The sequence below is a fragment of the Cryptomeria japonica genome, chromosome 6, assembly GCF_030272615.1.
Source record: "Cryptomeria japonica chromosome 6, Sugi_1.0, whole genome shotgun sequence".
In the NCBI taxonomy this organism is placed as follows: domain Eukaryota; kingdom Viridiplantae; phylum Streptophyta; class Pinopsida; order Cupressales; family Cupressaceae; genus Cryptomeria; species Cryptomeria japonica.
In genome coordinates, this window is record NC_081410.1 from 397,314,806 (window position 1) to 397,331,588 (window position 16,783).

General features: G+C 32.2%; 1 protein-coding gene across 1 annotated transcript; it reads left to right on the forward strand.

Moving 5' to 3' along the window:
• The first annotated feature begins 8,138 nt into the window (after positions 1–8,138).
• Positions 8,139–13,473, forward strand: LOC131038305 (cytochrome b561 and DOMON domain-containing protein At5g35735). The gene is made up of 3 exons (XM_057970664.2): positions 8,139–8,825; positions 12,350–12,604; positions 12,846–13,473. The coding sequence occupies exons 1-3, from the start codon at positions 8,211–8,213 to the stop codon at positions 13,116–13,118; spliced, it is 1,143 nt and encodes a 380-aa protein (XP_057826647.2). The 5' UTR covers positions 8,139–8,210; the 3' UTR covers positions 13,119–13,473.
• Positions 13,474–16,783: the final 3,310 nt, after the last annotated feature.

Here is a 16,783-nt window from a genome sequence, read left to right on the forward strand (position 1 = left end):
AATGGACCCCCCTTCGCTCAAACCCGGGTTCATTTGAACCCTCTTGTTAGAGGTTTCTCCCAAATATTTTTCAGAGTTCTAAGGAATTTCTGACTTCAGACCTCTGGTTCAAGGCACAAATGAAATAATCTTGATTACACAAAAATATTAGATGGTAGTACTTGGAGGAATCTTTCCAATGAGTATAATTTTATTACATTTTGAATTTATTATGTTCTTGTTTTTTTAATTTTATGGAATATTGATTTTTCACCGAACATGAACTTCTCCGTTCAACGCATTGGGAAAAATAGGAAACTAATTCAAAAAAATTCTAAAAAATATCTAAGCCCCAGGTATTGATGTCTTATTTCTATCAAAAATAAAATAAAATTAATTTCGATATATAAAGAACAAGTTATGTGTTCAAACTTAAACCTATGTATGAATTATGACTAGTCGGACTTCAAAACTTTATAAAATGAAAAATATTGAACATATCACTATCAAACCAATTGCAAGCCCTGAATATTGATGTTACAAACCAAAATTCGAAAGAATTGAGTTTTTATCATTTATAGAAAAATAAGTTATGCATTTTGGGAGGCACATCACTCTTAAAAAAATGTAGTTTGTTGTAAAAAACTACTTTTTAAGGGAGATGGAAAATTTGAAAAAAAATCCTTCAAAAAAATTTGAAAAAAATAAATATAGAATCTACAAACAAAATGCTACAAATCACTAATTTACATCATCTTCAAATTTTTTATAGTTTAAAAGTTACAGTTCTCGGAAGTTGAAGATTATTTTAAAAATGTTCATCTCAGTGTCAAAAGTGGCAAAAAAGTGGGAACAATTTTTGTGAGTTCACCCATGTAGAGCCATGCAACCCAAAAAGAAATCACAAAACCCTAACCTTTGAAGACAAAATTCCCAATCAAACCCAAAGTTCACACAAACAATAGTCCTCCCAAATCCAGAGAGCCGTCCAAAACCCACTCATAGATCGCCACCCACACTAGTCGAGAGAAAAAGGTAGGAAACGCTCCCACCCTCACACCATACAAGCCCCACAACCCACAGAAAACGCCCAAACCCAGCTACCAAAATACCTCCCCCATGCATATAACAACAAAAATAAAAGAACGCAGGCTGGGCCTCATGACCCTAGCCTGCAAAAGCCCGTGTAGCACAGGTAGACAACACCAACACCATCCATCATCCCTTGGTGAATATTTAAGTTTAAAATAAAATAAAATAAATTTTTATTGGTAAATCTTTCTTTTTTTGATAGAAAAATATTAATTTATTGGCCAATTTTTTTATATCAATTTTTTTTTGGTAGAAAATATTGGTGAATCTTGGAAATAATGAGAGTATGCATTAAATACTATTGCAAATCCTTTCATTTTAAAAAATAGTTTTTTATTAAAAAGTAAAGGGTTGAAGGCGGAAATCATTAATGAGCTTAAGGGGTAGACTCTACTGTATTTAGTTTCTACCATTCATTTTAAATAATCTAATAATCATATTTGTATTTTGTAAGATAAAATATAACAACAATTTGCAATACTCATGGGACCAAAAAATGCTTTTAGACCATTGATTTTCATTCAGGTCAACAATTCAAAAACAATTTCAAAACCCATAAGCATTACAACTTGTAGGCACAATTTACCTCATGGAATACAACAAAGGTCGTTAGATTATATAATTTAAACAATGACGACAACTAAAGATTGTTGATATAACCCTGAAGTAACTAATAATTATGATATATTATTGGCAAATTATGTTAGATTTCTACATTAAATTATACAATGTTGGTGAATCTGATCCAACAAGTATCAAATATTGTGGCGAATCTTCGAGTTAAGAAAATTAATAAAATAAATTATCTGGCGATTTAAATAACACAAAAATAAAAGTTTGTAAAAATGCGGCGATTCGAGTCACCTTAAAAAGTTGAGCTTATTAGCAAGATTTTGATTCCCAAATTTCAAAAAATAGCCAATTGGCGAGTATTAGCCTCTAAAATTTTCATTGCGAGTTCTTCAGGATCCCCATTCTTTCCTTGCTTTATCACTCCGCTCTTTAATGGGCCCGAGCATACCCTAAGCTCTGACTCCATTTCATTGTCGCCATTTTTCTCACCACTCAAAGCCTGAGGGGAGCTATGATCCACCACCACCTTCTCCACTGTATAATAATGAGGACCTCTTCCTTCTACCAAGACACTGGACGCTCAACTCTATGCTTGTCACAAGAAGCAGCAAGATGCCCAATTTTAAAGCATCTCATGCATCTGAAGGGAACCCCTTCAAAGTCTACTAGCTGAACCCAACTCCCTCTTGAAGATTTGAGAGAGATCTCCGTTGGAAGTTCTTTAGACACATCCATCTCAACCAAAATCCAGGCAAAAGTGGTATGTAAAAAGTTTAGAGAACCTTCATCAAACATCAAAAAAGTACCTAAAGAGTTACTAATAGGCTTAAAACAGGAGTCAAACCAAGACTGCATAGGAAGATTCGAAAGTCTGATCCAAAGAGGAATCCGATCGAGAGATTTTGACAAAGGGTTAAAGGCTAGATGCCATGGCTTCGACATCAACAGACAACTATCCTCCCAACACCATTGACAGTCATAGAGGATCTTATTCCTATCCTTCTCATTTTCGAAAACTACAACAAAAAACCCTCGTGCATGTAGGTAAATCTGAACACAACCATCTACTAAAGGTTCCCAATGAGCATAAATCCATTTATGTGAGTCTCCCAAACTTGGCCATAATCCTCTGAAACGACCAATAAGCCCTAACCTTGAGAAAACCCTTTCATTATGATCCACCTCCTTTGTTATACTAACTATAATAGGCTTAGCCTTCAAAGCACCATTTAATGAAATGGGTCCATTCAAAGTTCCAACGCTTTGCGACTGCGACTCCATATGCGACAAAGGCAGATGCTCCATCCAACTCTGCATATCACCTTGCTTTGCCCCATTAAAACTTCCTTTCTCTGCAACGAAGCCACGTGAGGTCCTTTTCCCCTAACTGTTCTCCACAGCCGAGAAGCCCCTCTCCATAGCCCGACAAGAACCATTGAAACCCAACCCCCCATCTTCCTTCCTAACGCGATATAAATCACCAACAATGCCCTTACGAAAGCCTCCATGTCTAGCGACAGCCACACAACTTCCTTGGTCTCTAAACGTGGGTTGCCAAGAAGGATGCCTCCATTCCTATAAAACCCTAGCGATAGGAGCAACTCTTAGTGACATTGCTCTTAGTTTTTAGTTTTATTATTCAATATAGAAATTTAACTTTGGTTTCTTTTTTTCTAAAGAAAAATAAAGAAAACTATTTAATTTCATTTCATTTGTTTAATTTAATTTAAATTATTTAATTTAAGTTGAGTTGTTTTATTTAATTTTTTAATTTTTATACAATTCTTAAATTTTACTATGTTTAAATTATTTAATTTAATTTAAGCTACTTAATTTTAATTAATTTAATTTATTAATTCAAATGATGCGCATAAAGAAACTTAACATTAGTTTCTTCTTTTTCTGAAAAAAAACTATTTAATTGAATTTTGCTTTAATTATTTAATTTAAGTTGTTTAATTTAATTTAATTTAATTTAAGTTAAGTTGTTTTATTTGATTTTTTAACTCTTATAGAATTCTTAAATTTCACTATGTTTAAATTATTAATTTAATTTAAGTTACTTTATTTTATTTTATTTAAATTATTTTATTTGATTAAAATTTAATTAATTTAATTTAAATTATTTAATCTAATTTGAATTATTTAATCTAATTTAAATTATTTAATTAAGTTATTTTATTTTATTTTTTAATTCCTATATAATTTTTAAATTTTAATTCTGCTTAAATTTACTATATTTAAATTACTTAATTTAATTTAAGTTACTTAATTTCAATTAATTTAAAACATTTAATTTAAATTATTAATTTAAATGATGCATGTAAAGAAACTTAACTTTAGTTTCTTTTTTTTTTTTAAGAAATAAAACTATTTAATTGAATTTTGCTTTAGTTATTTAATTTAAGTTGTTTAATTTAATTTAATTTAATTTAAGTTAAGTTGTTCTATTTGATTTTTTAACTCTTATAGAATTCTTAAATTTCACTATGTTTAAATTATTAATTTAATTTAAGTTACTTTATTTTATTTAAATTATTTTATTTGATTAAAATTTAATTAATTTAATTTAAATTATTTAATCTAATTTGAATTATTTAATCTAATTTGAATTATTTAATCTAATTTAAATTATTTAATCTAATTTGAATTATTTAATCTAATTTAAATTATTTAATTAAGTTATTTTATTTTATTTTATTTTTTAATTCTTATATAATTTTTAAATTTTAATTTTGCTTAAATTTACTATATTTAAATTACTTAATTTAATTTAAGTTACTTAATTTCAATTAATTTAAAACATTTAATTTAAATTATTAATTTAAGTGATGCATGTAAAGAAACTTAACTTCAGTTTCTTTTTTTTTAAAGAAATAAAACTATTTAATTTAGTTTTGTTTTAGTTATTTAATTTAATTTATTTAGTTTAAGTTGTTTTATTTGATTTTTTAAAAGTTGTAATCAACTTAAATTTTACAATGTTTAAATTATTTAATTTAAGTTACTTTATTTTATTTGATTTAAGTTATTTAATTTAATTTTAGTTATTGTATTTAATTTTTTAATTCTTACACAATTCTTAAATTATTATGTTATAATTTTCATTTTAATTTTTAGTTATTTAATTTAATTCAATTTATTAATTTAATTGACTACATTAAGTTTAAGTTATTTGATTTAATTTTAATTATTTAATTTAAATACACGACCCTCACATGCATGTCAAATTAAATGGTTTTAGTTTTTATTAACACATATTTGTGCATCCATTATGTGAGTGTAATATGCCTCGGCATAATAATAAAATTAATCATAAACTTAACTACGAATTATTAGTTTAAGATTATATATTATTTTAATTATATTTATGTAATCTTAATTATAATTGATCTTAATAAAATAGCTATTAATAATTATAAAATTATATAATAGAAATAATAAAGTGAAATATTTATGTAATCATAATTATAATTGATATTAATAAAATAGCTATTAATAATTATAAAATTATATAATAGAAATAATAAAGTGAAAATATGTATTTTTTAATGACGAAATGAAAAATATTTAAATTTATGATTAAAAAAGGAACTAGGGCACTGACCCTTTACATAGCAAAACTATTAACGAGACCACAGTGCAAAAACAACATTATAACAACACTAACAACAACTAACAACAAAAATAGACCAAGTCTTAGAAATAAAAAACAACTGCAAAAAACACAAAAACAAACTACATGGGTGCCTTTCGCACTCCAGTGGCATCAATGGCACTATTCCATTCATTGGACAAGAACTTGTACAAGTCCCTAGCCTCCTTCTTATCTTCCTCCGTGTCCGCCGTACGCTCCCTCAGCAGAGAGAGGGTGAGCACCGAGCTATGTAAAACTTGCATATGAAATTTGTTAAGGCCCGCAATTTGGGCATCCTAGGTCTCCATCTTGCTCTTGAACAGATTGACATCGTCCATGATAGCCTGCAATTCAAGCATAGGGCCCAGGTTCTCAATCCTTTGCATGATGTCCAACACGTTCGTGTGCATCTTTTCCATTTGCTCCAGAGTAGGGACACCCTGGGGTTCACAATAGCTTTCCATTTATGATTAAATGTTATAAAATTATATAATATATATTAAAATGATTATATAAAAAAAATTGATGGTCAAAAAGTATTAATAAAAAGTAGAATGATTTTAAAAAAACATATACAAAATTATAATTATAAAAGATACATAATTGGGTTTACTATGTTTTTAATAGAAATATTTGTTGTGTAATGCTTGTAATGAAATAATTTAAGTATTTATTAAATTTTTATTTAATTTAATTTAAATGGTGTGAATCACATCCCTATACAATAGTTAATTGATTTTATTGCTTATATTTTTAATTTTTTAATTGAATTTAATATAGATTTATAGAGAAAATGCACTTTATTTACAAGATTATTAATAATTTTTTTAAAAAAATTAGTTTAAATAGACATTTATTTTTTAAATATAAAGAAATCTAAAAAAAAGTCTATAAAATCTATCATTCCTATAAATTTGCTCCTATACACTAAATTTTTTCATCCAATAAATAATTTCTAGATTAAAAATATAGATCCCAACTTTATAAAAATCATGTTTATTTTGAAAACAAAAATAATAATCACTTTTTATTGGTGCAAAAAACTGATTAATTAGGCTTAAGTGAATGCAATAGTACTAACCTAAGCCTAACAAGTACTAACAATATATTTTAAATACATCTATTTAACAAATGCTAATAAAAATAATTTAGATATACTTATTTATTATATGCAACAAATTCAATATATTAATGCTATCAGATTTCCACAATCCATATTATAATTCTTTTAGAGCTTTTGGATTAGATTGTGTGTCAAAATTTTTAACATCAATGTTTTGAATCACACTCTGTGATTCATCATTAGGATGAGAGAGTTGAAAGGAGATTATCACAGTCCGTGATTCATCATCATCAAGATGAGAGAGTTGAAAGGAGATGAATCACGACGTATGATTCGAAACATTGATGTTAAATTTTTTGACACGCGATCTAATCCAGAAGAAGATATTCAATATAGATATTTCAAAACTCCAACTATTTTTGAAATAAATATATTTAAAATCTCTATAAATTTGCTCCTATTAAGATATACAATTTATACAAAAAATATAATAAAATATCTTAAATTCAAGATATACAATATAAATATAATATCTTAAAATATCTTAAATTCAAGATACACAATTTATATATCTAATATCTTAAATCTAAAATATTTTCTATATTTCTCGAACAAATCTAAAATTAAATTATACTATTTTTAAATATCAAACATCAATTAACTTGAAATTTCTTTTAAAATAACTTTTTTAACTTAACATAGGAAAAAGCATTTAATATTTTACTTAAAATAAACAAATATTTAATTTTCTAACTTATTTTATTTAAAATAAACAAATATTTAATTTTTAAACTTATTTTATTAAAATAAACAAATTTTTAATTTTTAACTTAAAAAGGAAAAAACTATTTATTTCATTTTATATATATATATATATATATATATATATATATATATATATATATATATATATATATATATATATATATATATATATATATATAATGTTCACATTTGTCTTTAAAACTTAAAATAGAAAAAAATTATTTATTTCAAAACTTAAAAAGTTTAACATCGACAAACCCAAAATAACATTTCAAAGTAGCTAGAACATATGAAGTCCAGTTGAAAATTAACGTACATTTAAAAAAAGAGTACGAAAACGACGAGAGTCGATTGAAAGAAGTAGAAGTAAAAGTGTGAAAAAAATAAAATAAAAGAGCAACAAAAATAAAAATAATAAAAAAGAACACGAGGAATATGACGAGGTTTGGTGGTAACTGAAAAACATCACTAGGTTAAAAAAAACAACAGGAAAACTGGGCGGCAAAAGGATCCCCGTTTAATACTCCTCCACGTGTTATTCTTACAGCTCACGAGAATTCTCCCTTCTCTGGTCCCCTCGCCTCCTGAGCAGTAAAAACACGGCTGCCAACTGCTGATCGACGGTCACCAAGGACTCACTACTTCCCATCTTGTCGGAAGGGTCTCTAACCGCTAGATTTGACCACAAATTAATGAACTATCTTTAAAAAAAAACTTTTGTACGGAACGGTGCACATGTACTCCAAGCTCACGGGAATAAATCTAGTACCTTAAAATTAGTGAATGCCGAAAGATATTTTTGCCGCATGCCGCCCTAACTCTGGTTAACTGTTCGCCTATTCCGACTCTTTGGAAGTCCCGACGTTTGATTGACTTAAAAGGCAAGGTTCATTGCGCCACGTGGCAGATTCTGTGAGCCTGTCGCAGAGTATTTTCCGGTGCCGGGCGATTTTCCCGTCTAAGTAGCACGTGCGATACAGTTGTGTGGTTTGGTTCTTAATTAAGAGCCAAGAGAGCTATAAAAACGCTCGGCGAGTGCAGGAAAAGACACTTTGAAACTCCGGCCGGCTTCCAGCTCTGTGAAAAAAAAAGAAAGTTTCCATGGCGAACTGCAAATTCTTTGCGCCGCTCATGATTATGATGGTAATGGCGGTCGACCTAGCACAGGCGCAGTCGACATGCTCAAAGTCTTTCAGCAGTAGTAACAGATTGTTTAGCAGCTGTCAAACGCTGAAGCAGTTGAGCTCGAATTTTGCATGGTCGTACGATCCTGAGAATGGGACCATCAAAATGGCCTTCACTGCAAAGCCTGATACCTCGGCTGGGTGGGTATCTTGGGGGATCAATCCTGCGGGTACTGGCATGGTCGGGACTCGATCCTTGATCGCCTTCAAGCACTCCAATGGCACCATGGTTGTCACCACTTACAATATCACCACCAAGAAAACCGCCCCTAAGCCTTCCGCCATCGACTACAAGGTCGAAGACATGGCCGCTGAGTTTAGCGGCGGTCAGATTACCATCTATGCTACCTGGACTCTCATGAACAATAAGACCAGTATTTATCATGTGTGGCAGACCGGCCCAACGGTCAGTGGCATGGTTCCTGGAGTCCATACATTTAATACTGACAATTTGGCGAGCTTAGGGTCTATCGATCTCTCGACTGGAGTCGCAACTGCGTCTTCGGGGAGTCCCCGTACTTTTTTGAAAAATGTAAGTTTTTGTTTTGAAGGTTTTAAATTTGGGTGCTTGTTTAAACTTGTGAATTGAAAAAAGATATTTTCTTTTGTGTTTCTTTGAAGGAATTTGTTTATTCGCTTGACTTGGAAATTGGGCAGACCGAGTCTTTTATCCGTCAGCAGAAAAACCTTTTTTTTTGTTTAATTTCTTTTGGAATTTGGTATTTTAGTCATGAGATGGAAACTGGGCAGGCTAAGATTTTATTTGAGGACTGCCCTCCTCCTGTGAGGATTCTAGTATTACTTTGCTTCACTGCCGTGCTTAACAGGGTTCTCTGCCAATTGGTATCTTCAACATTGTACCTGTGGTTGAGGTCTCCTCCGATTTCAAGGCTATGTTTAAACAACGGCTCTGACACCACATTGAAGAAGATATAACATACTTGGCTTTAGACCCAGAATTGGGCTGCTTAATCTAGTAATAAGACATGGGTTTCTTCAAGGCGTGGATTGCCTTGGATACGACGTAGTTTTCGGTTGCTGCCACTTGAGGCTCATAGAATTGTGAATCACACTACATGACCCATCTTCAAACATTAAATTGTGAATCGCTTCTCTGGTGAATTGGGTTTTTATGATACCCATTTTTTGAAAATTGTACACGTTGAGTTTGGAATCCCGGACTATCCTCTTTGCTAGATTTGAATCCAGGACTGCCCTCTTTCTGATTGAGAGTGGATTGTTTTGTCCAACACTTAACCGTAAGCTACATCCGGTTGAGGTTCCACCTGTCAGATAGTGGCTTGTGTACCACATACTGGAGAACATTTCATTGGTAAGAATTCACGCCCAGTAATGCCTCCCCTCCAGTAAACGAGCTGCTTTATACTGAACCATTTGTTCTTACACAACAGGTTATTTCGAAGGACAAAGGGGTTGTTATTTGTTGTACTAATTGCCCTTACTGTAGTTATTCTTTCTGGGAATGTAAATTGGATCTTTTCACACTTTATCTGAAGTTCTAAGCCATTCAAGTTTCAATTTGTTTTAAAATAAAATGCTACCATTGCTGTCTTTGAAACCATATGAACAAAATTAGGTAACTCAAAACCTCCTTCCTGCCACTGCACTCGTTTACCTTGAACTACTTGTTCTTGCAGGACAATGACAGGGTTTTCTCTGGGGAGGCTTGATTGTCTAGGAGTTACATTGTCTTTACTTCTATGCTGATAAACTGGACAGGCTACGATTTCAATCCACAACCTTGCTCTTGCTTGTGGGCTTCTCTAGTATTGAGCTTTTTGTCCTTATATGCAGTGTTCTTTCTAAGAGTATTACTATTTATTGAATAGTACATTCCAGCAATGCTCTTATCTGTCCTCCACACCAAGCTCAGTGTTGGCAATTATGCTAGAAAATTGGAGCTCAGACCTGCTTGCTATCCAGTGGCCCGCACTGCTACTGAGCTACTTGCCCCTACATAAAGGGGTTCTCTCTATGAGAGTGGACTGATGTATTCAATAGTTACCCTGTTCTAGCATGAATTTCTGTTTCACAGCCGTGTAATTCCCAAATATTACATTCCTTCTGTGAGTGAGCATTTCTTTATGTCGATTGTCTCTTAGAATTCACTGACAAATGCATTGTGTTCGGTGTTTTTTATTGGCAGGTATAAAGCTGTTCTATCAAATTCACCCAAGATTTGCACCTCATCTCTACCATTGGCAATGATGTTTAGAAATGTTCTTAAGGAACAGTAACATGGTTTTCTGCACATAATGACCCAGCAATACCATCAGACCTTACAAAAATCAGGGGCTTTAGGCCTACTAAGGTTTGAATCCAGGTCTATTGCATGACATCCAATCGCTAGACAAAGCTGTGTCTTTAGAGAAAATGTTTTCCCTTGCTTCATTGGTTTCTGTGTGAAGAGCCTTCCATTTTCAACATTTTGCAGAGCTAACTTATGCCTTTTATTTTCCTTGTTAAAAATCGTAAATGACTAATGTTAATATCCAGCCAAAAACATGAGTTTTATACATCCATTAGTTCAAATTGACAGATTTCCCAGATTACCATTAGCAACTGTATACAATATACTTGGCAAGGATGTCTTATAGGTGCATCCAACGAATTAATTGGATTACACAGGAGTCAAGAACTTTTAGCTGAACTGTATCTTTGTGATTTCTTTTGATTCTTCTAACGAAGGATGTAGAGCTGTTACATTCCTTACAGTTCCATGAGAAAATTTCAAAGAGTCTGAGTGGGATGTATTTCTTCCCTGTATGTCTTAATTCCTTGCCCTTGTGAGAATACTGTTTTGAGTTTCATTTCTTATGGACAGTGGAATTCTGATTTCCCTTGGACAAAAACAAAGTCAGCTCTTTAGAACCTCGATCTCTATAGCTCAAAGCTGGTAAAGGATGTTAAGTTTGAATTATGTCTATATTTGATATGGCGTCTTGTGTTCTATGAGTATGCCAACTGATGCTTCACATGGTTGAATTTTTTTTCTTGCATCATGAAGTTTTAAATGACTAATTCTCCTGAATTTAGTGACTGTTTTATGGGAAAGCGTAGTAGTGTGCAGATTGCTTATTATCCTGTTACAGCCTCCTTTTTCAGAACAATATTGCTATCTAATACTTTCAAGTTTCATTTCAAGGTTGTCGACCAGGTGGCTTGGTGCCTATATTTAACCTGTTTGAGATGTGTGTTGATTGATCTCAGAGGATACTAACAGGCAACATTAGCATATCTCTGGATCTGACAAATAGGTTGCTGTTATTCATTTCTTTGTATTACATAACCTCTTAAGAGAACCTTACTCGTTTTAAGTTTAACATCTTGCCTTTGTCATCTGTGCATGCTTTTTTCATTTTTATTGTTTTTTGTGATAATTTTATTAATGAGCATCCAGCCCTTTTATGTTGCTCGTTCTTCAATAGCCAAGTCATATTAGGTTTATGAAAGATTTCTTTACCTTTTAAATACAAAATTGAGCTCAACGGATATCTTAGAAAAAGAAAGAAGATGGGTTTAAATGAAAGTTGCATTAGTTATCTGGTCATACTGACTAAGGCTTCATAATGAAATAAAAAAATCTATCAGTTAAAGGCAATTAGCAAATCTTGAATGCTGAGGTATCTCTAGCAATAGTATCTATAGCAGTAAATATTAAAGATCTAAATCACTACCCTCGTGTAAAACTGTTCCACTATTGATAAAGATAACTAGATTCTCAGAGCTTGTTTGTACTCCTAAGATCAACAATCCATGGCCCTGTTTCAACCGACAAGTGACAGACCAATTTGTGTTGTAAATGATTTATTATACTATGTACTGCCCTGATTTCCTCTTGTTTACCAAGCTAGTGCTGGGTTTGTATTTGGTGTGAAAAGCAAATACTGGGGGTCATAAATATGTCTCAAATATTTCTAACAAAGAGTGTAGAGGATCAGTCAGGCATGATCCTGGGTTCTTTGAGAGATTAGCAGGACACTTAGTGTCTTTGATCTTGGTCTAATATATTTTGCCTTATATTCTGAAATGCAGAGGCATGGAGTGCTAAACGTGGTTGGCTGGAGCATCATGCTTCCTATTGGAGTAATTATTGCAAGGTATATGCGTGCTGTTGAATCAGCAGATCCTCTCTGGTTCTACCTCCATGTTTTTTGTCAAATATCGGGCTTTGCTATTGGTGTGGCTGGATGGGCAACTGGTCTTAAGTTGGGGAGTTCCTCTAAAGGGATTGTCTACCGTCAGCATCGAAACATTGGAATTGCAGTTTTTGCCATTGCCACTGCTCAGGCAAGTAATACTTATCCAATAGGAATCAAAGTCCTCTACCTGCCTAGAATACTAAACTGCAATGTTTCTGATTTACACATATGGAAGCATTTATAACCAGATTCACATCTTGTCAGGTTTACAGGTTTTTTCTGGAACTTCTATTGCATTTTATCACATCACTTACATGATCACATCGACTGAAAATTTTACCACCCAAAAAATGCTGCATGCTTATGACCATTGTTTTTGGATTTTGCAGATGTTTGCATTGCTAGTGAGGCCCAACAAAGAAAACAAATATCGCAAGTACTGGAACATATATCATCACAGTGTCGGTTACACGATCGTCGTTTTGAGTATAGTGAACATTTTCAAAGGATTTGATATGCTGCAACCTGAGCACAAGTGGAAGCGTGCATACATTGGAGTACTTATTGGTTTGGGTGGAGTTGCTGTTTTTCTAGAAATAATATCCTGGATTGCTTTCTTCGTGAAAAAATCCAGTACTTCTTCCAAGCGAAACGGTGTTTAGAAGGACATTTTGGTCAGAGTCTAGAGGCTGTTGTAATTACCCTTCAGGGTGGGATACTGATGACTAGAGACGGTGCTAGCAACAATTCTTTGTGTAAACTAACTCTGGTGGGTCTTGTTGATTTTCTTCAACTACATTTTCAGGTTCTGGGTTTCTTCTGGGAGGTGTTGTATTGTACAGTATACCATTTAGGCTTCCATGTATGCTTGAGTCTGTCCCATATTTAATAGTTTATTTATTTCATGGAGCTGCTTTCACCCCGCTACAGTTGGGAGCAAAGCTGTTTAAGACTTGGATTTTGCTTTTTCTCTTTGGTTGAATATTTAATGAGATTGTCGCCATTTTTTTGTTGCAATTACGACTGCATCTCCTATCCGTTCACATTGTTCTACAACTACTTAGAAAAGGAAACGGCCTAAAAGAAAGCTATGCTGAATATACAAAAGATCTTGGCAGCAACAGCAGAATTATTTAGGACAACTACTATTGTTAACTACTGTTGGAAAAGAGTGGAAACAACAATGGTCATTGAACAAATTCCAGATAATGGTAAAGTTTGATTCAGACAATTCTAAATTTTATTTTATGCACATAAGTAAATGATGAAACTTTAATCACTTTGGCATTAAGATAATCAGGGTGCTCTGTCAAAGACTTGCATTTCAAATGCTTATATTCGATATTGTACTCTTTAGAGCTTTTCTTTTACACCTGTAATCTTTCCGTATGAGGTGAAGATATATGAGAAATTTTAAGTCAAAATAGCAAAATTCCCCTTTCTTCATGAAGTCTTAGGATGATGAATTCTTTGAAGTGTTCCCCAATGGATTCTATCTAGCTTTCGATTTGCTAAGTAGTTTTATGTTATTGTTCCCAAATTTTTTTGGATTACAGCTCTTAAATCAATCAATTGTTTGTTTTAAACCATCAGTAGTTAGTATTACGGTTCTTCTTAAACATATATAAGAGAGAAATTGTTTAATATAGATAATTATAATGTTGTTTTCTGATCAAAGTGTTTGAATGTAAACTTTTATCAGATAATTATATTAATGTTTATGGAAAGTTATTATTGATATATGGAATTGGAAAAGAACGGATAAGGGTGCAATTTTAGTAAGTTCAAGGGAACAAAAGTAATCTCTAAAAAGAAAGTATTTGAAAACAAATTATATCTGTGATCATTGATTCTTAATTACTATTGATCCATAAGTTTAGAAATCCAAGTCCTTTAATCAATTTATCCATATTTTATTCATAATCATCATTGAAAAATCACATCCCAAAACCCTTAGTCTAAAATCCGAGTCTTTTCCAAATTCATATTTACCATCATCATTAAATATAGAACTCAAATCCAAAGTCACTACATACTAAATCTATAACATCATTATCGTCGCCATTCCTTAGATTATCACACATTATTCCCCATAAAATGATGTCCTACACAATTCCTTCATTGAACCTCCAAACATATAAATCCCATGTCCCAAATCCCATGGATGTTATAGCTCAAGAACTTCATCAAGTAAGAGATAGGTCAAAGGACACCAAATAGGACATCAAAGAAATCGTATGCATTTGAAGATGTGTCCATTTCCTTTTGACAAATCTATAATTATGATACCCTTCCTCCAAAAATTTGAAATGCCTAAATTTGATAAATACATTGGGAAAGGTGATCCTAGAGAGCATATTAGAGAATTATAATGTAGCATGCAAGTCTCTCTTATAAGACTATTTCCTAGAAGTTGAGGTCAAGCATTGGAATGGTTCATCCCCTTCCAAATGACTACATCACCACCTTTAAAATCTTAGCTGAAAAATTTGTTGCATTCTTTTCTTACAACATTGAACATGAAATTACCATGCCAAACTTGTGCAACACTAAACAAAGGAATGGTGAAATCTTTGCTTCTTTCTTGCAATGGTGGAGACATTTTGCTAGTAGATTCCCATGGTACATACTCAAAAAAAATTGTTCATGATATTTTTTAAAACCTAAATCAAGAGATGGATTTTCCCCTACAAGTGCAATGCGATAACTCCTTTGACGAAATCATAGGCAAGGGATAAAATATAAGAAAGGCCCTCATTATGAAAGGGTTACTCTACAAGGACACTAAAGACAATAACAATAGCCAATCTAATGACAAATCTTGCATTTGGACAAAAAACAAGAACATTACAGTCAATATGCTAAACATGATCAAACTATTCAAATGCCTACACACCCTTATCTTCCCACAACAATCAAATATTTAGACCACTTAAAACACAATGACCATTCGAAAAGCACAACCAAAACGAAACAATACTTTGAAACATAAATATACTCTATTGGAGGTGGACCAAGATAATTTAGTCTAAGAAAATTTGATAACGATACCTATGGCTAGACCTTATGATGAGAATCAACCTAAGTCCTCTTGGTTCAAAGAAAATGAATACTATGAATACCATAGGGTAAACGGATAATTGACTTCTAAATGGAAAAACCATACCCAAGATCTCATTTATTGAGGTTAGATTGAAATTGAGGGTCATCCCACTAAAACCTCTAATGCACAAGTGGTTCTAATGCCTCCAACTCCAACTAGCGTATAACTTAAAAAACTACCATAAACTACTCCCCATCATATAATTCCTCAATTGGCTATATTGAAGAAAGTCCATTCCATCTTGTCACAATAATAATCAAAGGTCTTATTTGTGCCATCACTACATGTTGAGGAAGGATAATTGTTCAAGGATCACCTTCATCATCCTCACAATGTAACTTTATAGACTGTCTTGCAAAAAAATCCAACACAAATATCCATCCTTGAGCTCCTTAGGATGAAAGGTATTAATGCTTATCAAATTCAATCCATGATAAGACATCTATCGTCATATCCACCACCTTGCATTTACAAAAGATGATTTACTTTCCAACGACTCATCTCACAGAAAAGATTCTATATTGAGGCCTTCATCCACAAACATAAAATCAAATGTGTTCTTATAGATGATGGATCGAGTTTGAACTTATGTACCTTAAGATTAGAAAAAAAATTGGATCTCATACTGAGACATGAGATGTTATCACTCATGGATGAATTCTTAGGATATAACCAAATTAGAATAGTCGTAAACATTGACATAAGACTGATTTCATTGCTCCTTGGGGCACCTTTTGTTATTGGGTGATGTCTTTTAGACTTAAGAATGCATGAGCTACATACCAAAGAGCTATGATAATGGTTTTTCATGATCTCCTCCAGGACATAATACAAGACTATGTTGATGAACTCTTGGGAAAATTCAAAATAAGAGCAAGGCATGTCTCAATCCTTGAATAAATCTTTATCAATTAGCTAAATATCAAGTACATCTAAATTCTAAAATGTGCATATTTGACATTCCTTCAAGAAAACTTTTGGGGTTTATTGTCCCACCAAAAGTGCCAAAATGAAGACAAGAAAATAATTAAGGTAAATATCATAAAAAATAACGTGAACACACAATGCCTTTTAGCTTAAATCATCTTGCTCCTCAATTAGAGTTGAAGTAGAGTGTATCCTCACTCCACTTGCTTTTCTCTTTCAAATAGATTGATTTCTTGTGAATGTAGATTTCTCAATAAAAAAACCAAAATAACCTTGATATAGTTAATGATGGCAAAA

What these genes read in the sequence shown, in the direction of transcription:
- LOC131038305 (XM_057970664.2), top strand. Translation starts at nt 8,211, where the DNA reads ATGGCGAACTGCAAATTCTTTGCGCCGCTCATGATTATGATGGTAATG. An exon ending in CCCGTACTTTTTTGAAAAAT is followed by an intron (nt 8,826 to 12,349) that starts GTAAGTTTTTGT and finishes TCTGAAATGCAG; the next exon opens with AGGCATGGAGTGCTAAACGT. An exon ending in TTGCCATTGCCACTGCTCAG is followed by an intron (nt 12,605 to 12,845) that starts GCAAGTAATACT and finishes TGGATTTTGCAG; the next exon opens with ATGTTTGCATTGCTAGTGAG.